Raw genomic sequence first — 25,008 nt, 5'->3', positions numbered from 1 at the left:
CTGGGAATTGTAGTTTACCCCTCATAGAGCTACACTTTCCAGGATTATTTGAGGGAAGCCATGTGCTTTAAATGTATGGTGTGAATGTGATGTAATCTTCCTGCCACTGATACATTTTTTTCCTTCAATTTTGGAGTATATTTTTGAAATGAGGAGGACTAGGTGGTATGGGGAAATGCCTACAAAGAAATGTGGCTCATATGTATATAAGTAAACAATAAGGCTGTGACCCTGTATGCATTTAGGCTTCTTATCCTACGGGCTGTACAGAGGATTGCAAGTGAAGTGGGCAGTGAACCACATGTTTTCTATAACAGCGTTTCTCAACCGCTGTTCCGCGGCACACTAGTGTGCCGCGAGACGCTGGCTGGTGTGCCGCGACGTGCGGCGACGAGAAGGGCGATTTGCATTGTCACGTGCCTGGCGGCTGCCAATAAGCAACACTGACCCACCGGAAAGGAAGCCGGCCGGGTCACGACGCGGAGCGAGCGCAGCTCTCAACAGCCACCACCACGGGAGGGTGGTTTTAGACAAACTTAAAGAAGCTGGCTGGATGAGCTCAACCTGAAACTTGCTGAGCAAAGGATTGTGCTGGCAGAGAAATCAGCGGCTTGTGAAGCCTTATTACAGGAGATTGCAACCAACACAGCAATTGGCAAGTGTTTCTTACAGTCATAATTATATAGTCAATATAGGGCGGCACAGAGTTAAATTTTTTAACTTTTTTAATGGTGGTGTGCCTCGTGATATTTTTCATGGAACAAGTGTGCCTTGGCCCAAAAAAGGTTGAGAAACACTGTTCTATAATAATAATTTTTTATTTATACCCCGCCCTTCCCAGTTCAGAAAGCCAGGCTCAGGGCAGCTAGCAACAAATTTAAAAACACTTAATTGTAATACAACATAAAAGCAGCATAAAATACAGTATAAAAACATGAGTAACAATAAAATTCAAAGTTCAAAAATCAATTTGGGGAAAATCCATCCAATAAACATTAGTCACCAGGGCTAGCTGGCTAAATTAGACCTACTTGGGCCAGCGAGGAGGCCAGGGGAGAATTAGCTGTGGGGTCCCAGAGCGGGTAATCTTCATAAAAAGGGGGGGAGGGGGAAGAGAAGGGAAGGGAAATAAAAGATCAGGCTGAGTTCAAGTTAAAGGCCAGGCGGAACAGCTCTGTCTTACAGGCCCGGCAGAAGGAGGTTAAATCCTGTAGGGCCCTAGTCTCATGGGACAGAGCATTCCACCAGGTTGGAGCCATCACTGAAAAGGCCCTGGCTCTGGTGGAGGATAGTCTGACTTCCTTAGGGCCCGGGACCTCTAAACTATGGTTATTCATGGACCTTAAGGTCCTCTGCGGGGCATACCAGGAGAGGCAGTCCCGTAATACGAAGGCACTGTGCCCATAGCTGCCAAGTTATCCCTTTTTTACAGGGATTTTCCCTTATGCTGAATAGGCTTCCTCGCGAGAAAAGGGAAAACTTGGCAGCTATGACTGTGCCACTTCTTCCATTTATTCCTGTGAACTACAGAAAACACCTTGTACTTTTCCAGTGACATAACTATGGAAGTGCAAATCACTCTATTGGGTATAAGTCACCCTACTGGGTATAAAAGAAGCCTGTTTTTATTCTGTCTTAGAATGGATCTGAAGTATCTGAAGTAATTGGTTACATAAATTAGCAAGAGTTAGTTAGACTACATTAAACATGCTCAGGCTACTATTATTTCAGAGTTCTGGAAATTTACTCATTGTTTACATGGAGTAGTAAACCACTAAGAAGATGATTAGGCTATAAACTTAATCCCCATCTTCTTTTTTAATTGTGATCAGCAAGAAGGTTCAATATTGATGGCCTAATGTTATAAGAAAGCAACAGAGGCAGGCCAGGCATCTGAATTGCCCCAAGTTTGGATTTTCACATAGGCATGTATAAATATCTATTACAAGTGTATACCAGAGTGAAGACTTGGCTCTCCTCAGTTGTGTGGTTTTAATTTTCTTCTTATCTAAGCAGACATGCTTGCTTGAAGCTAATTAGAACAAAATGTAATGATATATATCCAGCAGAAAAATAAAAACAGGCTGGAACTTGCTTTTTATGGATTCATCATATAATTTTATTCCCTGTTTCAATGCATCTCACAAAGATCAGACGTTAAAAAGGAGTCTGTATTTAAGGCCAAACAAAACCCCCACCAACCTATTAGGACGGCTACTCTTGCCATCTGGATGTAATGTAGTCCAGTGAAAGGATAACAAAGTTATGGTTTGGGTTTATAATGTTTTCTTTAGTGTTTTATGTGGTATTTCACAACCCATCAGGGCCTCCTCAGTTAGTACATTAGGAAGCATCCACTGCAATATTAAATTCACTATGTGAAAAATTACGGTTTGCTAGAATCGAGTATTTAAAGGACTATCCCATTTAACTGATTTGGATCTCAGTCTTTTGGAATAATTTTAACTTTTAATGACCAAATAGGCAACCAGTTTGTGAAAAATTGAGGTTTTATCTCACCAATACTACTCAGCTATCTTGGTTTGGCTGTCTTTATACTCTATTAGACCTCCCAAATGTGGAACATTGGCTTACCAATCTTTCCTCAAAAAACATTACATATATATACTTTAGTTCTTTATCCTTAAAAAAAATCCAGCACCACCATAGAATTTGCAATAAAATCTTTTCCACTTGATACACTGTCTGAAATGCATAGTGGGGTATTCAGTTTATAGGCATGGAATGAACAAATATGCAGAATTATTTAAAAGTGTAGACAAATGTATTTATTAAAACTTTACTTATCCAAGTATATTCATAACACATAGGACTAGAAGTTATCCATAAACTTCAAAAGTCACTGAAATCTGTACAGTTCCTTTAGGGAAACTGTTATATCATCAACATTAACTGCCTTAATTTGAAACCCAGATGCCAGTGAACCATTCCTTAATTCCATCCCAATAAGCTGTTAGAAAGATGCAGAGGACAAGAAGTTGGCTCTCTGGTCAGGGACTTCTCTAGTAGGCTTGCTTGAGCATCCTCTGAATCTTCTCTGCTCGTCAAGATATTTGACAAGCAGGACATGCGAAAGACAATGTCACAATTGTCCCTGGAAACCTGGTTCCTGAAACCAACTGCTTTTAGTTGTCATTCTGGCACAAAACTGTCCTCAGAAACTGGTTTCCAACTCTTTTTAGCCCTCATAGCTTCTGCCCTGAATGATTTCAACCAATCTTAAGGTTCCTGCTAGACACAGTTACTATTGCTTCCTCTCAGATTCTTCCCTACCTGAACTTCTTCCTCTGAACTTGGCAATGCTGTGACTGCCGTTTTATATATCAGTCAGTATTCTCTGGCCAATATCCTTCCACTTCTATATCGGCCAACTCATTGGCCTATGTTCATGAACCAATTAGAGCCAATTGGTTCATTAACTGACCTATCAAAACCCAACCTTCTGGATTTTCCTGTCCATTATATAAACTGAGGGGTCTAACTGTGAACCATTTAAGGCCTAAAACAGCTTCCATAGTAAATGTAGCAACTGTGGCCAGCATGTTTGTCAGGTACACGGTGCCAACAATAAGTTTACCCCACAAAGTAACTGCTGGGCTTTAGTTATGTAACTTCTCACTGTTACTTACTCATAAACACAACAACATTACATATGTAACTATTGTTATTTCTATATTTACATAACATATTTTACCTCTTTCTTTTAATTCTCCACACAGCTTGAGATCTGAAGATATACAAACACTATTCTATATTTTAAAGGGTGGCAACAGTTCAGTATTAATATATTCCTAAACCTACTCTATGTGTTCTAATTTAAGAAAATCATATGCTCATGAAATTATGGCTGTGAAAATCTGAAATAGTTCAGTTAGATTTCTCATTATCCTTTGGTGGATCTTGAGTTCTCCAATCAACTAGAATGAACTGTAAGAGCATTGTGATGTGTTAGAGAGCCTTGATAAGTTAACTATCTTCCTACTCTTGCTAGCCCTATTTGGATGTTCATTATACTTGCATATAAGCAAGCTGTGAGGGGGAGGGGGAGTGCAATTTCAACTCTACCTCCTCCAATGCACCACTTTCATCCAGTCTGCAGCCTTTAAGTATGAGATTGAAGGTCTGAAGTGGGGGAGATTTCTCTACCTGTGAAGTCTCTCTTCATGATTTAAAACTCTGCAGAATCAAAGGCAAGACTTTCACCCCAATCCAGTTTTATACACACATAGTTCTCTGTCACTAATTGAGGCAGAATGCAGAATGTGATGTGCATTCAGATGCGCTACTGAATATACATTCCATAAAAATAATATAAACTATTACTGCATATGAACTATTAATATTATATTATTGATTAAATGCATGTGTCACCTAATGCACAATGTGTCTTAAGCAACTTAACAGTTAAAACACAAACACACAATACTAAAAATATTTTTTTAGAAATGCGTACATTAATCATCATAAAACGAACACCACCAGAAAAATTCCACTGTAAACCTAGTCTAAAATAGACACAGAACCGCCACGAAACAACTGAAATAAACAACATTAACCAATATCTGAGAATACTCAAACTCTTACTATTGTAAATACTGCAGATGGGACCTCTGTCCATACTCCATTCTAGCAGGTCGGCTGCCTGTAGTTGGATTGGGCCATGAGAACATCAGTCTGGTTTAGGAGCAGGGCAGACATTTTATCCAGTTTGCAAAGACAAACCAACCTAACCCACCCTTTCCAAAACAATATGTGATCTGAAAGACAGCTACCCTTCAAAATTTGCACTTCTCTGAATTTTGCAATGCCAAGTAATATGTACGAAAAATGCATATGCTGGGATAAAGTATGCATAAAACACACACTTTAGTGAAAGTAACATTAAAAAATTAATCACACTGGGAAAAATTGCTTTGCTAAAAATGTGTATATTAAGATATATTTTGATCCATTCTTTCTCAGTCACCTGCCAAAGAGGTTTTGCAGGGGGGTGTCAAATATTCACCAAACACCCCCCACCCCCCAGTTTTCACTCTGCACTCCAAATAAAACACACATAACTTAGAAGAAGGGCCTTGCAAAATATCCTGGATAATGCAATGCATGTTGCTTGGAGGAATCCAAGGCTACCAGCAGCTCTGTGCCAAAGATACTAAGCGCTGGGTAAACTCAAGGTTCCCTTCATAATGAAGATTAAGTATTTAAAAGTTCCCAGCCTTCCACTAAAAAGACAAGACAGAAAATTCTGGTCACCAGGATATATTGTCAAGGCTGCTCTCAATGCAAGTCTCTTTGAAATGCGCCCAGACAGTTGCTCCCTATAATCCAACAGGGTGTCTCAAGTTTGAATCATCTTTCAAAGAAACCCAGAGCCCGTGGGAGGCGGGGTGGATACAGGACCTGTAGAAAAGCTGTCTGTCCTTACCTCACCTCATTCCAAACAACTGAAGAGCCCTTAAGAACTCCCAAAGGCATGAAATTGGATGTTTGAAGACTGACTGAAAACAAATTTATTGTCTCCCAAATACATAACAAGTATGCCCTTTTGGTTTCCAACGTCCACAAGTGAAAATGAACGCTTTAGGGTACAATCTTATGTGCACTTACCTAGAATCAAGACCCACTGGGCATGCAGTGCCGTTCCTGATGGAAACTTCCCACTTTGTCCCCACTTTGAAGCTAAACCCCAAATCCCCACTTTCAAGCCACACATACATTATTCCATAAAATCTATCTACCTATGTTTCCAAGCACATTGTGCTTGATTCGTCTTGTCATATGGGGATATGGAGCTGCCTCACACCAGGCTAGACCATCCAGTATTAGCGACACTGGCAATAGATCGCCAGGGTTTCAGATTTGTGTGATGAAAGGCAAAAAACCAGTGGAACAATTTTATGCAATCTGGAGGAACTTTTTATCTTAAATTTCAAACAACGACCTGCACAACTCCTTACTTGCAGAGGGGAAAGTGCACACTATGCGTGACAACCCCTCTTTCAAACTGCCTACACCTCTGCAAAGACAAAGAAACCCAAACAACTCACATGTCTCTAGCCTCTCTGCAGTACATTTTTGTTGCAAAATGCCAGGAGTTTTCTGAAGGTTTACAATTAAATGGCATCAGTTTTACAAGTGTTTCACTGTGCAAAGATAGATGCATTGGAACAGTGACAACACTCGGAACCACATACACATTACTTAAATTCACCTTAAATGCTGTTTCCTCTTACTTACAAATGCTGCACAGAATGTGAAAATTCAGACCAGGGGTCAACAACCTTTTCCAGCCGTGGGCCGGTCCACTGTCGCTCAGATCATGTGGTGGGCTGGACTATATTGGGGGGGGGTGTACGAATTCCTATGCCCCACAAATACCCAGAGATTCATTTATATGTAATATATATATAAATGTAAAAAGGTCATGTGGGTGGGTGTCCACTTTTCTCCAAAACCACTTGACCGATTGCTTTCAAATTTGGACACAACGTCCAAAGTGAATATGAGAGTGACCATATACAGATTGTGTAGACAGATGTCACACCTGGGCCATGTAAAACCCCAAAAACCCTGTGTTCCAGAACTCACAAATCACCCTGAAGTGCATGCTGGGAGCACAGGAGATGTTGCAAAACAGCACCCTCTAGCGACGGCTACACTGGTACTGCAGCTAGGAAAGCTTCCCTCTCCATAGCATCTCGGTTCAGCTTTCCAGACTGGGCTGAGTGGAGGTGGGGGCTCACCTGGGTGGGCGATGGGGTAGGAGGGGGCGGGATAGGTCATGGGTCAGGACAGGGTGGGGCCAATCACAGGGATGAGCCGGGGGTGGGAGGAGGAGGGGATGGGATAGCTCATGGGTCAGGACAGGGTGGGGGGAGTCACAGGGATGACCCTGTGTAATCAGAACACTCATAAAACATTTCAACAAAATGAAGGGGGACTGTGAAGGCAATTGGCTGTGATGTCTAGGGCTGATGGGCAATTGCAGTCCAGCAACATTTGGATGGTCAAAGGTTCCCCATTCCTGAATTTAAACAATGTATGGAGCAGAATTGTCCAGTGGCAGAAGCACTTGACCCTCAATGATTTCCCCCCCCAAAAGCTACTAAAGCCACGTGGATGTGAAGAAGCAAGGGGGAAAATAGTTGCTCAGCACTAATTACATCACAGATATTATCTTAGTGGTGTTCATGACGTTTGCACAGCTTCAGTTGCATCCCAATCGATGTGCTATCTTAGGTAGTATCACATTTCCCCCAAATACAACACATTGCTCTTTCAGTGCTGTTGGAAAGGCACCAATCCCAGAAGAAAAGTATTACCTTAAGCCAAGTCAGTGTGGCTAAGAAAGTGGAAACCAATGGATGTAGGAAGCTGCCTCAGCTGTCAATCTCAGTATTACACTGACTGGCAGTTGTTTTCCAGACAGGGGTCTTTCTCAACCCTATGTGGAGTTACCAGGGATCGAACAAAGGCATGTGCCATGCCACTAAGCTATAGCTTTGCATTGCATTTGTACTGAACTGAAGAAAACCTGATCATGTAAGAAAAGACCAAGTATCCTTTCCTGATTTTGGTACTTTAGCCATTTGAAATGCCTATGAACTCAAAAGCTTATTGACTTGGAAAATGAAAAATTAGTGCTATATAGATATGGACAATTAGTAGAAATAAAATATAAGATATCTAATTTCTAGTTCTCATGATTGCTGAGAAAAACTTGGAAACAACTCTGTAACTCCCCTTCCTCCATTTCTTTTGCTGAAATACTTTTTTTTTTAAAAAAAAATCTGCTTTAAGAAACGAAAAAGGAAAAAATGCAGAATTGTGGAAAGAAAATTAATTATGTAGAGCTAATGTATGGATACACATTTGACCTATACAGCCTGGTAACAAAGATGTCTGCTTCCTGGCTGGGTTTTTGGCACAGTTTACATGGTAGGCTGAAAAATACTCATTGCAGCCCTTTGGCTCTAAAGTCCCAGAGCAGCTGCTGAGAAAAGTTTCTGTTCAGCCCATGCACACCTGGCCCAACCAATGTAAGGATTAGGCAGCCTTGTCCAAACCTATTATTGTTGGTGGCTATGACAGAACCACACACCTTTGAGAGCTGCATTATTAGGACAAAGATTTGTCTGTATGAAATACAGAGTTCAGAAAGAGAAAACATCTTTTAATTGCAAGTCTAGTCATGTTCTTGTCTGTGTGATTTCTTGTTGCACATTATTATAAATGGGGAATCTGTGCGCTTTGAAACCAGTAGGACTAGTGAGCCAGCTCTCCAGGAGGTGGCTGAATCCTATTGTTTGAAGTCTTTGTACCATGTTCATTGGCAAGGACCCAAGAAGCCCGACTCGGTTTTAGCTGGAGGGTCAGAAAGAGTGCTGCAGTTTACAGCCAAGCTTGGGAGATGAAATTGAGAAATAAAAATACACTGCACGTTATATGATGGGTCAACAGGGGGAAACCTCTGTTCATTATAGGATTGTGTAAATGAAGCAGCACAGAATTCCCCAGAGATTGCACTGTTTAAAAAGCAGGTGATTGGTACGTTACAAGAAAGAACATAAAGAGAGACGAGATTAATATTAGAGGTAGTAAAATGGCTGTGGTGAATAAATCAGAATCTTATGGCAGTTGCCAGGATCTTACAAATAGTATTATCCCATTCAGAGTGAGTGCTAAGTGAATAAAGGAAGCATTGCCCCCACTTTGCATTGCCTTCAGAGTGCCACACAGGCAAATCTGACATCATCAAACCCACTACAGGATCCTCCGTTTGTCAGGGCTCACTATTCCGAGGAAGACAATAGGCTAGGTCACTAAGAATAAGCAGCTTACTGAGAAACCAATGGGTGGGTAAGAAACATTCCAACTCCCCCCAAAACTCTACTCTCGTCTGTTAAATTGAATCAGGCAAACAGCTAGTGCAGTCCTCACTTTAGTCAGACCCCATGCATGATATTTCAAAAGTAAATAGGACTTACTCCCTAATGAACCTGCATAGGATTTCTAGCCAACATCTTTTTTTCTAGCCAACATCTTTTTTTGCACAAGAAATTTTTTGGGGCTCAAAAAACAAACAAACATAAGTGCTAATGCATTTTTCAAACTGCTTAAACTAAAAAATAAAATGTCTACCTCCAACCAATTCCCCCAATCCTAAAGTACATTCTGGAGGCTATAGTGGTCTGTATGAGGATCAACAAACTAAGGCAGAATCCAAATAAAATAGAGGACATAACCATTTATGAGCCATGGCAAGGGATTACCAACCTTTTTGGGTCGGCCAGTGCATTTGGAATTTTTAGAAATCACCATGGGTGCCAGTCACAAAATGGCCGCCATCATGTGTGACATAACACAAAATGGTGGCCGAGTGTGGGAGCAGCAAAGGTTAACTTGCAGCAATGGGGGCAAGGATGCTAGTTAGACTCTCACAACCCTCCATTAAGGTCACAAAGCTAATTGCTGAGGAAAGCCATAGACCAGACAACTCTTTATCCTTTTCGGCAGCCTAGTGTGCATTTTGCTGAAAAATTCCTCCATTTCTAATGCTGTCTACATATATTGAGTACAAGATAGACTCTCAAGTACAAAAATAACTCTCCAGGACCCAGGTTTTTCTTAATGGTACCCCAGTTATCCTCATGCTCTTTCTGTGATGCTTTTACATCTGAGCTTAACAATAGATAAGAAATTACAGTGGTGACAAATATTGGGTTTCTTCTTTTCTTCCTGCCCTGTGGCAATTGGCACAGTAGCTTTGTTTACCAGAACATACAGTTCGGTAGAAATCCCACAGTGACGTCATCCCACAGATGGAAGCTTCTCAGTGTGGCTTTTTGGGATAGTTTCAAACTTGTGATTCACTTCCTTAAATAAGAAGAAAAAAATTAAGTGACACTTTAAGGCATATTGTATCCTTTGGAGAAATCATAGCTCAGCAGCAGCTTAAAGATCTGCTTGTGTTATGGCCCAGTACCTGCAGTTAAAGAGCTGTCAGAAAGTTTGATTCAGAAAGACCTCTAAATATGATCCTAAAGACTTGAGTTTTAAATCGTTTGAGGCCCATTCAGTGATTTAACACTGGTTTAACTCACAATACTGTAATGTGGGGTTTTAATATCCCTTACAAACAGGTATACCACGTAGTGCCCTAGCCCTGCCCCCGACACCCATATATGGCATATAGACTTTCCCTGCATTTTCCTGCATCAGCCCCACCAAGCATGGCCAAGGGTCAAGGATGATGCAAATCATAGCCCTACAACATCTGGAAGGCCACAGGTTCTCTATTCACAACACCTGTACTAGCCATAGGTGCCAAGTTCTGGATTGAAAAATCTGGGATCAGCAGTGCCGCAGCACTGGAAGTCGCTTCTACACACTTCCGGACATGCGTAGAAGCGACTTCTGGCGCTGCGGACATTTTGGAAATGGGCACAGCAGCATCGGAAGTCACTTCTACACATGTCCGGAAGTGCATAGAAGCGACTTCCGGTGCTGGTGCAGCACCAGAAGAACATGGCTGCCGGCAGGAGCTCCATAATCCGGGGGCATACGGGGTATTTTGCCATTTGGGACACCTGTGGGAAACAGTAAGAAAATATGGGGGTTTCCCGGGGAAAACGGGGTACTTGGCAGCTATGGTGCTACCTGGAAGTCGCTATTAGCTGAGCTCAATACAATGTGGCTCTTTAAATGTGCAAGGAACTTTATCCGTGAATGCACATTCAAAGATGCAAAACCCCACATCAAACTGCAATAATAAAGATCATGGAAACCTTCACTGCCTGGTGTGGTATATAAACTTGCCATGGGGTATAATTAGCAATAGCTCTCTGCTTAAAATGAGATCTGATGTAAGAGTAGTGTCTTTTGGGTCACTGTTGAAATACCGTATTTTCCCGTGTGCGCCCCCATGTACTCCATCCTACAGTGCCATTTTAGCTTAATTCCAGATATAAAACCAGTAGCTATGAAAGGCAACATGCAGCATAGTGTTAGGTTTTTTCCCCTCTTGCTATTACAGGAAAACAGGACATATTGGCATGATAAGAATCTCATGTTCATCTTAAACAAACACAGCACATTGTATACGGTAAATGTCTCACATTTCACTCAAGGAGCAGCTGAGATTTTACCATAAATCGCAACTTCACTGAAATGGCAACAATATGGATGTATAGCCAACAATCTGAACACATCTAAACACAATCTGTCTTGTAACACATTGTGCAAAGGAATACTATTTATACAAAGCGCCTTCAGAAAATGAGAAATTGTTAAAAACATAATAAAATATGCCGAGCTCTTACTTTGAAGCAGACTGTATAAATTGAGATATTGAGAAGATATGTTACTTTGTTTATTTGCATGCTAGTGATGGATTGTTTTCCACAAATACATATCCCAGTGTATCAGCCTGTCTCAGTTTTAAATGAGATTTTTACTGCAGCCCTGGGAGATGTGTACTCTGAAGAGCAAGCTAGCAATGTGATTCTATTCTCAGTATTTCTGAAGTCAATATTTTTAGTACAATACAAGAACCAGCTGTAGAAAATTGCTTGTCAAAGTTGGAGTTGAAGGATGCACCCTGCTCATGAATACATCATCCTGCCAAAGACAAGCACTTTTAAATACCTTTGATCCATCAGATATATTCAAATGGGGAATTATTCTCATATTTAAATAATGGACTTTTATTTTTTTATTTTTTTTAAAAAAGCCGCTGCTTAATTTTGGCTGCTTTGTGCATTTATAGTCTATTTGAGGTTTTAGGTTGTATTCTCTACTTTGTATGTTTGAATAATCATCTTCCCGCAACATTAATGTTGCCATACACCCGTAATTTCCCAGACATTTCCATGATTCAGCTGTCGGAAACAGTGTCCAAGTAGAAATCGATTTAATGTCCGGGAAAATCCAGACGTATGGCAGCCCATTTCGGAAGTATAGATTTTGGTGAATTTCCCTAAAAACAGCTGAACAACTTTGAGCAAAACTACAAAAAAGTTCAACAATTTTGCCCACCCCCTAAAAGGAGCTCAACAACTTTTGTGTCCGGATTTTCAGTTTTTGAAATATGGCAACCTTATTGCTGTTAGATATTTTGTTTCTCACCATAAAATAATAATAATCTGCTGTTTTCTGCATTTTAAACCTCTGTTGATGGCACAGGTAATTTTTTTTGCCAGTTGTCATGCACTAAGGTGGGGGTGGGGTGGGCCTTTGGCACCTCCAGATGTTGTTTGAAGTTCCATCATCCCAGCCATCTTAGCCAATGGCCCTTGGAGCATGTTCCTAATACCAGTTTTAAGGCATTTCTCCATAGAATTTAATTATTTTGGGGTCAGTACAATCCCGCCTATGCTTATGGGGGGCCATTTCCACTGAAAGCAGGATTTATTCTTGCTGAGTTCAATGGAAAATAAGCAATAATATTTAATCAGATTACAGAACTCCATTCTTCTGGGGTAGCTTTATGAATCTGTCTTTTCCAAGGTGGGCAAGTATTTTTTTTCCAATAAATAAAATAGCATTAGGTAGTTTGTTATTAGGATAATGACACAGTCGCAAGCGAAACTGAGCAGTGCCAAACATTAATTAATATAAAGTGGCAATAGAATCTGGGGTATATCAAGGCCAAAAATTTTTTTCCCTCAGTTGAAAAGTTTTTTTTCAACTGGCATCATAGGTTATACTTTGCCTTTTTAATGACTTCTTTCATTTTCTGTAGGGTCACATTTTCAATGTTGTATCATTTTTTAAATCTCTGTAACATTTCTGAACTCTTCTTATATCCTTCTGGAAATAGTTCTTAGACCCTTCCCCTTCACAACTTCATCTCTTTTTAGTGCATATTGTTATGATGTTTAAGGTCCCTATGATTTATGGACATATTTATGTCTTTCCTTCTGCAACACAGCATAGAATTGTAATGGATTTGTTTCTATACCATTCAGTTTTACTAAGGGAGGCATTGTTGTTGTTTAATCGTTTAGTCATGTCCGACTCTTCGTGACCCCATGGACCATAGCATGCCAGGCACTCCTGTCTTGCACTGCCTCCCGCAGATTGGTCAGACTCATGTTGGTAGCTTCGAGAACACTGTCCAACTATTTCGTTCTCTGTTGTCCCCTTCTCCTAGTGCCCTCCATCTTTCCCAACATCAGGGTCTTTTCCAGGGAGTCTTCTCTTCTCATGAGGTGGCCAAAGTATTGGAGCCTCAGCTTCCTTCCAGTGAGCACTCAGGGCTGATTTCCTTCAGAATGGATAGGTTTGATCTTCTTGCAGTCCATGGGACTCTCAAGAGTCTCCTCCAGCACCATAATTCAAAAGCATCAATTCTTCGGCGATCAGCCTTCTTTATGGCCCAGCTCTCACTTCCATACATCACTACTGGGAAAACCATAGCTTTAACTATACGGACCTTTGTCGGCAAGGTGATGTCTCTGCTTTTTAAGATGCTGTCTAGGTTTGTCATTGCTTTTCTCCCAAGAAGCAGGCGTCTTTTAATTTTGTGGCTGCTGTCACCATCTGCAGTGATCAAGGAGCCCAGGAAAGTAAAATCTCTCGCTGCCTAGGCATAGTGGTTTAAAAAGTACATCATGAAACCTGCTAGGTACAGCCAGCTTATTCCTACTTTGGTGATAAGTGTTTAATAAAGCCTCGTGAGGAACGTTTGAGGGAACCAAGTGTTTAGCTTAGATAAGAGGAGATTCTGACTAAACATCAGAAGAACTTTCTGATGAGAGCTGTTCAGTAATGGAATGGACTCCCTTGGAAGGTGGCAGGCTCTCCTTCATTAGAGGATTTTAAGCAGCGGTTGGATTACCATCTTTTAAGGATGCTTCAGCTGAGATTCGTGCATTGCAGGGGGTTGGACTAGATGACCCTCAGGGTACCTTCGATTCTATGAAAAAAAGTTTCTATTTTAATGTGGAACAGGAAAAAAGTATGTAATGGACCTTAGCTTACTGGTAGAATGGCCACCTTGACTTCCTAGTTTTCTCTATACCCACAGCAGGTGGTTTTTGCCTATGAAAGCTCATATACTAGTGACTAGTCTATGTGAATCTTTAACAGTGTGTTTCTATATATGTCTTACTTTGAATGATTTATTCTTATACATGGTTCAGTCCCAGGTATCTCTAGCTAAAAAGATTTAACAGCTAACAGGTGCTAAGGAATATTATCTGTGCAAGACCCTAGGAAGCTGCTATTGAACAAAGCAGATATCCCTGGACCAGAAAGACCAATACTCCAATCAGTTTAAAGCAGATTCCCACAGTCATTTTCATCAAGGCCGGAACTGAAGTCTGGCATGCTCACTTGTGACAAGAAGCTATACAATGTGTGAATATTAAGATATATTCTTATTATTATTTCTTGTGGGTTTTTCTATGCCAAGGATTGGGTGTTCAGTTATTTTGAAGCACACGTTTCCCCTTAGATATTGCTTCTAGTTAGGCATGTTTACTGTAAGCACAACAGCCAATCACTATGGTTTTGCATAATTGGACAAGCAATGGGAGATAAGAGTGTCTTAGTCATTACTAGCTGGAAATCTCTCACCAGCCTTTGAATTTTGGGAAGAGGACAAGCATGCTATTTGGGAAGTTTGAACTAGGAGTTCAAGAGAACTAGGAGTTTAGCTGAAATAACTATAAATAAAATGGAGTCCTGGGGTTATCGTTGTAGATCTGATTTGGGATTAGCAGTTCTGCTGTGTGCTTTAGGAGTTTGCTTGCTCTGAAATTGTTCTGCTTATAAACTTGTAAAGAAACAAATATTGCAGTGGCACGGTACATATCTATTGCTTTTATAACAAGGAGGCAAACCTTGTAAAGAGGTTGCCCTTGCAAATTCCTATGACTCAGGAAAGTCAGGTGAATGATTGTTATTGTAATATTTCTGATGTATTCCTGTACATTTTAGGAAACAAGTTACAATTCTACTCCGGGTTTTGACTGAATATTTGAAACCTGCATCTGCTTACTTAGACGTAAGCTCTGTTGAGATGAGGACAGGACTAACTTCAAAGTAAAATTTGGGATTAAAATTCAAGACCAATGTTTTCAATGGGGATGCAATGGTATGTATAGGCATAGAATTGCAGCAAGTGTTTCAATTGTCACCTCAAAGAATGACATTAACCTTGAAGTATTTTCCACATGATTTCTGTAATTATCCAAGAGCTATACGCTGCGCGGAAGAGAAGATAATTTGAAATGTAAATGAGCAGAACTATAATGTTATAAAAAGAATTGATAAATGATATACTGATTTCATTTCTGCATATTGCATTTAGATAATCTCAAATGTACTGAACTTCAATGCTTGGTTAAGAAACATTCTACATTTTACAAAAATTACTTGTCCAAACTGAGAAAACTTAACACTCTGGAGTGTAGCCTTAAAATATTTCCCTCCAGCCATGAAGAGTTTTTGCTTCAGCAACAGAAAAGTATGATAGGATAATGTTCTAGGGAGAGTATAACGACAAATGACCTCAGCCAGTAACATTAGTCTACACTGACATTCCACTGTATGTCACTAAACCTACGTCAGCTCCAAAAATAGTAGGGGATAAAATAAGCCAATGTGTCGGCAAAGCAAGAGCAATCACTACGTCAGCAAATATTCAAAACTATGCCTAAGACCACATGAGATATCTAAAGCCACTTGCCCTTGATCATCAGATGCACTTGGCGTGTGACAAGATCTCTCTCTTTCTCTCTCTCTCTCTCTCTCACACACACACACACCCTTGTGTAATATGGAGAAAGAATGCAGACAAATTTGAGCGGCACAATCCTATAGTCAAGATCAGGGGTCCCCAGACTTACGGAGCGGCGGGCCGGTGCCCGCCGCGCCGACCGCGCGGTGGGCCGGACTGCAGGGGAGTGCGCGCGCAGCGGGCCGGAGGGCGGGGGAGTGCTCGCCCGTGCGCATGCGCACACGCACACGGGCAGAAAAAAAATCGGCGAAAATCGCTTGTGCGCATGCGTATGGGCCTCCCCCGACCCGGAAGTGCACCAGAAATGACCTCTTCCGGGTCGGGAGAGGCCCGTACGCATGCGCACAAAGGATTTTCGGCGATTTTTTGCCGATTTTTCAGATCGCCGCTGCGCCGCGCGCCGTGAGAGCGGGCGGCGGCAGCGGGCGGCGGGGGTCGTCGCGGGCCGGATTGGAAGGCCGATTGGGCCGCATCCGGCCCGGGGGCCGTAGTTTGGGGACCCCTGGTCAAGATCCTCTAGCTGGGGACACTTGGAAGTGATGGATAGTGCCATCCCTAGAGTATGGTGAACTGAGGTAAATACCCTGGGCTGCATGCTTTGGGGACCCCAGCATAGGGCTGGCTTAAGGCCACTGGCGGAGTAACGGGTGTGCGGAGGGAGCGGACCGCCCCTGGAACCACTACAGGCAGCACGCCATGCCCTCGCTGGTGGCGGACAATGCCCCCAGGATGTGAGTCACGCCCCCAGGATGCGCATCACACACCCCGGGGCGCCAGCTACGCCCCCGCCTGTTCTCCGTCGCCAGTAGCGGAGCATGCAGCTTCGCCACTGCTCAAGGCATTACACTGCCAGAGGTGGATGCTGCTGTCCTTACTACTCCTTGTTCTCCTCTCCTTAACCCTTCAGTTTAAAATTGTTTTGCCACTACAGCAGCACATTACCTCTTTCTTTGAGGAAGGAGTGAGGCATTTGGGGCAAGGTGGCCCAGGTGGTCCTGTGCTGCTGTGGCGGATAGAAAATGTTTTAGTATTCCAGCATTTTGAATAAAGATTCTTAAGCCGGCAGTGATCATAGAATCATAGAATCATAGAGTTGGAAGAGACCACAAGGGCCATCCAGTCCAACCCCCTGCCAAGCAGGAAACACCATCAAAGCATTCTTGACATATGCCTGTCAAGCCTCTGCTTAAAGACCCCCAAAGAAGGAGACTCCACCACACTCCTTGGTAGCAAATTCCACTGCCGAACAGCTCTTACTGTCAGGAAGTTCTTCCTGATGTTTAGGTGGAATCTTCTTTCTTGATGCAGGTGCTGTCTTACACCACCTTGCCAAGAATGCTTCACTCTGGGGAAGGACCACCTTCCTGAATGCAAGGGGGCTGGCGCAGCACCAAATCAATTTTAAATCAGGAATGGGGAGACGAGGAGAATGGGAGTGGAGATAGTGGCAGAAGCAACAGGCACTTGGGAGAGCCCGACAGGTAGGTGGACAGCAAGTGTGACTTTCTCAGGCACAACACACCCCTAGAGATGGTCATAGGGACAGAAACCCTGATATCAGCCTGCCCAACATTTCAGGTCAAAAAATCCCATGTTCCAGGATGTGCTCCTGAGCAAGTCATGTGACCTGTGCTGCAATCTTAGCCCCCCCCCAAGTGCTTTTTTCCAAGACGCATGTGAGATGGTCACTGTAATCCCGTACAGTGAATCTGGGCACTAGGCGGGTACGTGATATGCCTGAGCAATACGAGCTACAGTAGAACTACCCTGACACACTATTGCCAGCCAAGAACACCCCACACCATACCTGCCAAGTTGCTGTCGGAGAAATAAGGGACCGGGCAGAAGTAGCAGACCGGAAGTAGCGCTGCCGCCATTTTGGAACTGGGTGGAGCATGCTCAGAAGTGACTTTTGATGCTGCTTTGCCCAGTTCCAAAATGGCCGCCGCGCCAGAAGTCGCACTGCAGCCATTTTGGAACTGGACAGAGCAGCATCAAAAGTCGCTTCTGAGCATGCTCCGCCCAGTTCCAAAATGGCCGCCACGCCAGAATAAACCGGGAAAAAACAAAAAATCCGTTTTTTCAGCTAGGGACTGCTGGAAAAACGGGGATTTCCCGGGGAATACAGGAGACTTGGCAGCTATGCCCCACACAAATGAGCAATAGAATAAGGGAATATACACCAGTATGTGTAAGTGCCATGTCGTCCTACCTTTTGTCACATACACACACAGGAAACACACTTATCTGAACATGTAGGCAAACTTTCTGTTGGCAAAGGCCAGGCACTCCATTCCAAGCATTGGCATGGCTGGCGAAACACTTGTTAGCACTTTCTGGATCCCCTCTATCCTGTTCAAAACAGGTGTTGGCATTGCCATGTGTGTTGTGGCTTTCTTACAGATGCGTGTGCTGGGGGGCATGCCTCACTTTATTGTGAGCTCACTAGTTCCACATGTGGGTGGCTCCGTGGACATTTCTGCTGGCCTAGTTCCTGATTGGTAGCCACTGACAGAGTTTCCAGGGAAGTGGGGGCATGTTTCTATACCATTCTTGCATTTCCACTTGTGTGTTTTTCATCTTATCTCCCAGACTCAGCAAAATAATAATAATAATAATAATAATAATAATAATAATAATAATAATAGCAACAAGAATATTATAGAGTGCTCATCCTGTCAGCATCTCCAGTCCCAGCATAATACAGGTGTAAGATTGCTCTGCCTAGCTACAGTCCTAGATAGGGTTGCCATTTCCCGGACATATCCGGAATACTGCAGCTGCAAGTAGTGTCCAGGTGGAAATCATATTAAATGTCCAGGAAAATCCATGTCATTTTTGCCAATTTGAGAAATAGCTCAAAAACTATTTGTCTTGAAAAATTGCAAAGAAATTTGACAACAAATTTTGGCCAATACTAAAAAAAGGTAAAAGACCCCTGGATGGTTAAATCCAGTCAAAGGTGACTATGGGGTGCGGAGCTCATCTTGGTTTTCAGGCATTTTGTCCACAGACAGCTTTCTAGGTCATGTGGCCAGCATTACTAAACCGCTTCTGGCTCAACGGGACACCGTGACAAGTGCCAGAGCGCATGGAAATGCCATTTACCTTCCCGTCACCTATTTATCTACTTGCACTGGTGTGCTTTTGAACTGCTAAGTTGGCAGAAGCTGGAACAGAGCAACAGGAGCTCACCACTGTTGTGTGGATTTGAGCCGCTGACCTTCTGATTGGCAAGCCCAAGAGGCTCAGTGTATAGTACACATGTCACTGGCATACATTTTGGGGGACTAAGCCCACTTCATCGGATGCATAAGCCAAGCTCAAATATATACATTGTAATCACTGAGACTATCCCAACTGCCATTGCTGGAAAAGCAATTAAGATCAAAGCAATCAAGATTGTGTTAACAGCTCTGGTTGGGGAGAAAACCTTGGTCTCAACCAAAGTCCTAAAGGAATAGAGTCAAACTTGCCCATAAATTCTGAGTCAGCAACTTCATGCTGGAATTTCACCTTGAAGTTCTTTTATTGAAAAATTGTGCCTTTTGGATAATCAGCAGAATGCTGTGAGATATTTCAGTCTATTTTTAGTGTACTATATTTAGTTTGGAGACAATTGAAGAAATCTACTGTAGACACATACTGTTATTATTGTGCATGGGAATGTAAATTAAAAAGAACATTATATCTGGTTGCTTTTTAAAAAAGTTTGTGTTAAGCATAAATATTGCAATGTTTGTGCAAATGTCACAGAGAAGAGCGCATGTTATAAGCATAGGATTCAAAATAAAAGTTTAATAAACTGAGGGAGGGAGGGAGAGATGCACCTTGGGTTGTTTCACCCTCATTCCCTTGTGTGTCTTAAAAATGGCTTGCAAATGGTGACCTAGCAATTCAGGCTATTTTTCAGAGGCTTACATTTAAGACAGAGTGCTCCATCCAAAACAAGAAGTAGCAATGAAGGGATGTATTTGGTACAGAAGCCAAGTGATACATAGTCCAACAAAAGCAGCAGTTCCCCCACAAAGAGGAAACACCTCCTAGGGATGTTAACTAATTTACATCCCCTTTTCCTGTGTAGGGTAGTCAGGGGAAAAAGAGGACAGGTCTTCTACACCTTGAACAGTTAAATAGAAAAGGAGGTTTACACACCTGCAAATAGAACTCTGTTCACTTTGTCACCTGGCCACATCACTCATGTGCCCTTAACTTGATGTCTTCATGGAAGACAATCTTACTCATCTATGAGTGATTGCCAAAGAAGTCTAGATAGCTGCCAATAACTTCCATTTCACAAAAATCTTTGCCTGATGGATTCTGCCAATTATGCTATTGTTAAAAAGCACCATACCTGATGTGCATGCATGTTTGTGTTCATAGAAGGGCTTAATCCAACTCCTTACATTCACCCACTCCCTTCCTGTACAGAAAGACCACTCTAGGGCACAGAAAGACCCCATTTCCCAATTTACTGTGCCTGTTTACTCAGAGGTAAGTCTCATAGAGCTGAATGGAACTTACTTACTAGCAGGTCTGCAGAGGATTGCAGCTTCAAACGTATTCATCCATTTTGTACATTTACAGGTTGTTTAAATTGGGCTCCCAGACAGCCAGCATATGAGTGCTGCACAGATACTGGTACTTCATGAAGCCATATTGCCGCCATAGAGGGTCCCAGCCGTAATGAAAACCAGCTGTGCATGAGGAAGGGAGAAACTAATCCAATTTGACTAACATCTGTAGCTGGTTCTCCAAGCACCGCAGCTGCACCAGCTAGCTTGCAGGTGGCATCCTGCATAAACCCCACTGAAACCCTTCAGTAGCACCTTAAAGACCAACTAAGTTTTTATTTTGGTATGAGCTTTCGTGTGCATGCACACTTCTTCAGATACAGTGAAATGGAAGTTTCCAGGCACTTATGAAACATAAGTGCCTGGAAACTTCCATTTCACTTTATCTGAAGAAGTGTGCATGCACACGAAAGCTCATACCAAAATAAAAACTTAGTTGGTCTTTAAGGTGCTACTGAAGGAATTTTTTTTATTTTACTTCGATCCAGACCAACACGGCTACCTACCTGTAACCCACTGAAACCCATTCAGGATGAATGGCAGTGACACTTTTTATAAGCATTTCTAGTGCACTCATGGAACTTTTAAAGTTACTATTTTGCGTTATTGGTAGTCTATGTTCACAATTTTCCTGTTTTTTTTTAAAACTACTTACTCACATTTACAATCCTAATTTGTGTTCTATATCATTGCTATAATATAGAGGTGTAAAAGCCAATGTGGAATATTACCAATGGCTAGGATATGCTGTTTTAAGAATTAGGATCACTTTGTTTTTCAACCCCTTAATTTAGTGAGGTTGTTTCTGAATTTCCATTGACCTCTCTTCTTCTGGATATCCATAGACAAATTTGTTTTCTTTTTCTAAAATAAAATCTATATGAGTGCTTCTCGCCCTCTCTCTTAACTAAATATTTTCCCCTATGTTTTCTGCCAGAAAAGAATGGTTTTTTTATTTAAAAAAATTGCTTAGTAAACATAGCATTTAAACAATGATATTAAATGCCCAAACTTTGCTTTCATTGTATCAAGATAAATGAGCCTGCTTCATTATCTTTACTTGGTTTCTTTTTGTATCAAATACTTCTTATGGAAGATCTTCCAAAAAGATAATGAGAGAAATATTGTAGCAGATATTGTCTCTACTAACATATGTGAAGAAGTTGTTAGGAGATCCAGACGTTTACAGAAGTGAACGCTGTAGAAACTCTGAATGAGGGAGAACCTCAAAACAACCCATTGAAGACAGTGCTCAGCAGCCATGGAAGGCTGACTACCTCTTTGGAAGTGGGAATGGAAAACTGGATGGAAGGAGGAATGGAATGGACATACAGGAGGGCACGGCTAACTGATTGAAAGAGTAAACAGAAGCACTTTACACTGTGACTTTTTGTTGCAGAGAGAACAATTATTCCTGTCCTATCATGAAAAGTCTCACTGTGACTAATGAAGGCAATACATGTCTGAATCTTCCAGCTGACTAGAAGGAGACTTGATGCTACCGTACCAAGAAGCTGCTGCTCCTCAGGGTGGTTCTGGAGTTTCAAGGGTAGCTTCAACGACCAAAAACAGGTTTGGCAGAGACAAAACCAATCAAACGTAGACTGGGCAATGATGACTTTTCCAAACTTGGGTCTCCAGCTGTTGTTGGACTACAACTCCCATCATCCCTAGCTAGCAGGGATGATGGGAAATGTAGTCCAAAAGTAGCTGGAGATCAAAGTTTGGGAAATCCTACTCTACAACATCAGCAACATGGTTCTGGAAAGAAGCATCAAGGGCTTGGCAAATTTATGGAGTAGCAGGGATGTCTCAAGAGGGAGACAAAAGTCAGGCACTTCCCAGGTCACAACTGTAGTTGCAAGGAAAAGGTTTATGACTTAATTTGCAAACGCTGACAGTCTGATTGCTGTGCAGGGGTTTATTTTCACAATGTTGTGGCAGGCCTGGAGGAAAGGCAGGAGGAGAGACAGAAGGACAATGGAAGTGACAAATGCTCTTTGAATTATAAAGGTAAAGGGACCCCTGACCATTAGGTCCAGTCACGAAAGACTCTGGGGTTGCTCATCTCGCTTTACTGGCCAAGGGAGCCGGCGTACAGCTTCTGGGTCATGTGGCCAGCATGACTAAGCCGCTTCTGGCAAATCAGAGCAGCGCACGGAAAGAGCGGTACCGATTTATCTACTTGCACTTTGTGCTTTTGAACTGCTAGGTTGGCAGGAGCAAGGACTGAGCAACAGGAGCTCACCCCATTGTGGGGAGTCAAACCGCCAATCTTCTGATCATGGTTGCCATAAGATGGTGAAGGAAGACAGATGCTGCAATAAAGTTGTGTAATATATAACACCACTATTCCAATTCAGCAAGAAGAAAACATTAATTGTGAGCTGGACAAGAAAGGGAGGTTTGTTTCTTTATGCTATTGGCAAAGTCCTAGAGAAACACTGCCTTCTCACCTGTCCTCTAGTTAATGCTAGTGTTAATGGGGTTATATTTTCCATACACTTCACATTGTAAGCACGCATATTTCACAATGGTTTGTTTGAGGAACTGTGTTCTCTTTGATTTGTCTGTTTTGCCTCGCCACTATTCCTAGCAGGGTTGGAAACGTATTGCAACCAAGCCACATGAACCCATTTTTCTTTTCTTTTCTATTGAATGCATATTGACGCTTCTCTGCCTCGAAACACTCAGTCACCCTGAATTCTCTCCAGTTTGTTGGTATCCTCCTATAACTATCAACCAATCCACATATTGGGACAAAGTGAATTTGGAAAACGATTCTCAAGCAAATAATTCTAACTTGATACCAGCTTTGAAAACATTCAATAGTTTGCTCCTACTTAGAACATTCTCTCAGTTGTTCCCCAAAACTGATATGAAGACGTTTCTGAAAGATAAACATGGTGCAAATGATTGGGTTTTATGAACCACTACCTAACGTTATTGCTTTAAATCAGCCTTTCTCCAACCAGCTGCTATCCATACGATTTGGACTACAACTCTCATTACTCCTGACCATTGACCATGCTGGCTGGGACTGGTGGGAGTTCTAGTCCAAAACATCTGGATGGCACCAGGTTGGGAATGGCTGCTATAAATCAAACTACTCAGCTGTGAAAGTCAGGTTTTTTTCCAAGCTTTCTAAGTCAAATTTTAAAAATGAAATGTGAAGTGACTTGATTTTTTTAAAATAAAAACTGCACAACAGTTAATCAGTTGAAATTAGACATTAAAAATTAAACTTCAGTTCTAAGTAGTCATTAAAAATATATTCGATTTGAGGAACAATTCTCTCTGTTTCTTACTGGCTGTTACTCATTTTTCTTATTTTCTTTGTTCATAGAAAACACAGTGTTACAGTACTGTTGATTCCTCTTGATGTTTAGCATTTAAAGATTTCTAAGCAGTTTAAAGATCAAGAGAAAAAGCCCCCAAAGTTCATGCATTATTTTCAATTAGCTATTGGACCTAATCCCCCTTTTGTATTTGAGGGGTTCTTCAAAGAGATGTCTGGCATTAAGAGGAGGAATTGGAGGGGGAACCCTATTGTGGGGAGGGGGAGGGAGACTGGTGCATTAGTACCTTCAGTATCCTTAGTTCCATTTCCCATTACCTATTGCTCTTTCCCCAAAAAGTTGAGTTTCTGTTTTTCCAATTTGAAGGGTGGTAGTCAACAGTTTTACTCAGAGGCACCAACAAGTCTTCGCCTTGAAGTATCTCCAAAGCTTGCTACACTACAAAGTGAATGGGGCTGGCCCTTTCTTGTTAATGTTTCAAGTTCTTTGTGCATGCCAACATGGTGACAACAACAACAACAACAACTTATTATTTGTACCCCACCCATCTGGCTGGGTTTCCCCAGCCACTCTGGTCGGCTTCCAACAAAGATTAAAATACATTAAAATGTCACACTAAACACAGGGCTGCCTTCAGATGTTTTCTAAATGTCAGGTAGTTGTTTATATCTTTGACATCTGCTGGGAGGGCGTTCCACAGGGTGGGTGCCACTACCGAGAAGGCCCTCTGCCTGTTTCCCTGTAGCTTTGCTTCTCGCAGTGAAGGAACTGCCAGAAGGCCCTCGGCGCTGGACCTCAGTGTCCGGGCTGAACGATGGGGAGGGAGATGCTCCTTCAGGTATACTGGGCTGAAGCCGTGTAGGGCTTTAAAGGTCAACACCAACACTTTGAATTGTGCCTGCCTGGAAACGTACTGGGAGCCAATGTAAGTCTTTCAGAACCGGTGTTATATGGTCTCGGCGGCCGCCGTCTGCCATTCCCCTCTTGTTGTTGTTGTTGTTTAGTCGTTTAGTCGTGTCCGACTCTTCGTGACCCCATGGACCATAGCACGCCAGGCACTTCTGTCTTGCACTGCCTCCCGTAGTTTGGTCAAACTCATGTTCGTAGCTTCGAGAACACTGTCCAACCATCTTGTCCTCTGTCGTCCCCTTCTCCTAGTGCCCTCAATCTTTCCCAACATCAGGGTCTTTTCCAAGGATTCTTCTCTTCTCATGAGGTGGCCAAAGTATTGGAGCCTCAGCTTCACGATCTGTCCTTCCAGGGAGCACTCAGGGCTGATTTCCTTAAGAATGGATAGGTTTGATCTTCTTGCAGTCCATGGGACTCTCAAGAGTCTCCTCCAGCACCATAATTCAAAAGCATCAATTCT

General features: G+C 42.2%; 1 protein-coding gene across 8 annotated transcripts in view; it reads right to left on the bottom strand.

Annotated features, from left to right (window-relative positions):
- Window positions 1-25,008, bottom strand: part of PDE7B (phosphodiesterase 7B) — a 231,494-nt gene that overhangs the window by 97,899 nt on the left and 108,587 nt on the right. Inside the window, exon 1 of one of the 8 annotated variants that reach the window (XM_088667272.1) lies at window positions 9,806-9,892. The exons of the other annotated variants lie outside the window; for them this stretch is intronic. Coding sequence (XP_088523398.1) covers window positions 9,806-9,835 — 30 coding nt within the window. The 5' untranslated portion in view covers window positions 9,836-9,892. Of the gene's footprint in view, window positions 1-9,805; window positions 9,893-25,008 lie in introns of those variants that run through there. 8 annotated transcript variants of the gene reach the window in all.

The sequence above is a fragment of the Zootoca vivipara genome, chromosome 3, assembly GCF_965207765.1.
Source record: "Zootoca vivipara chromosome 3, rZooViv2.hap1.1, whole genome shotgun sequence".
Taxonomy (NCBI): Eukaryota; Metazoa; Chordata; class Lepidosauria; order Squamata; family Lacertidae; genus Zootoca; species Zootoca vivipara.
This window is presented reverse-complemented; position numbering and strand designations above follow the sequence as displayed.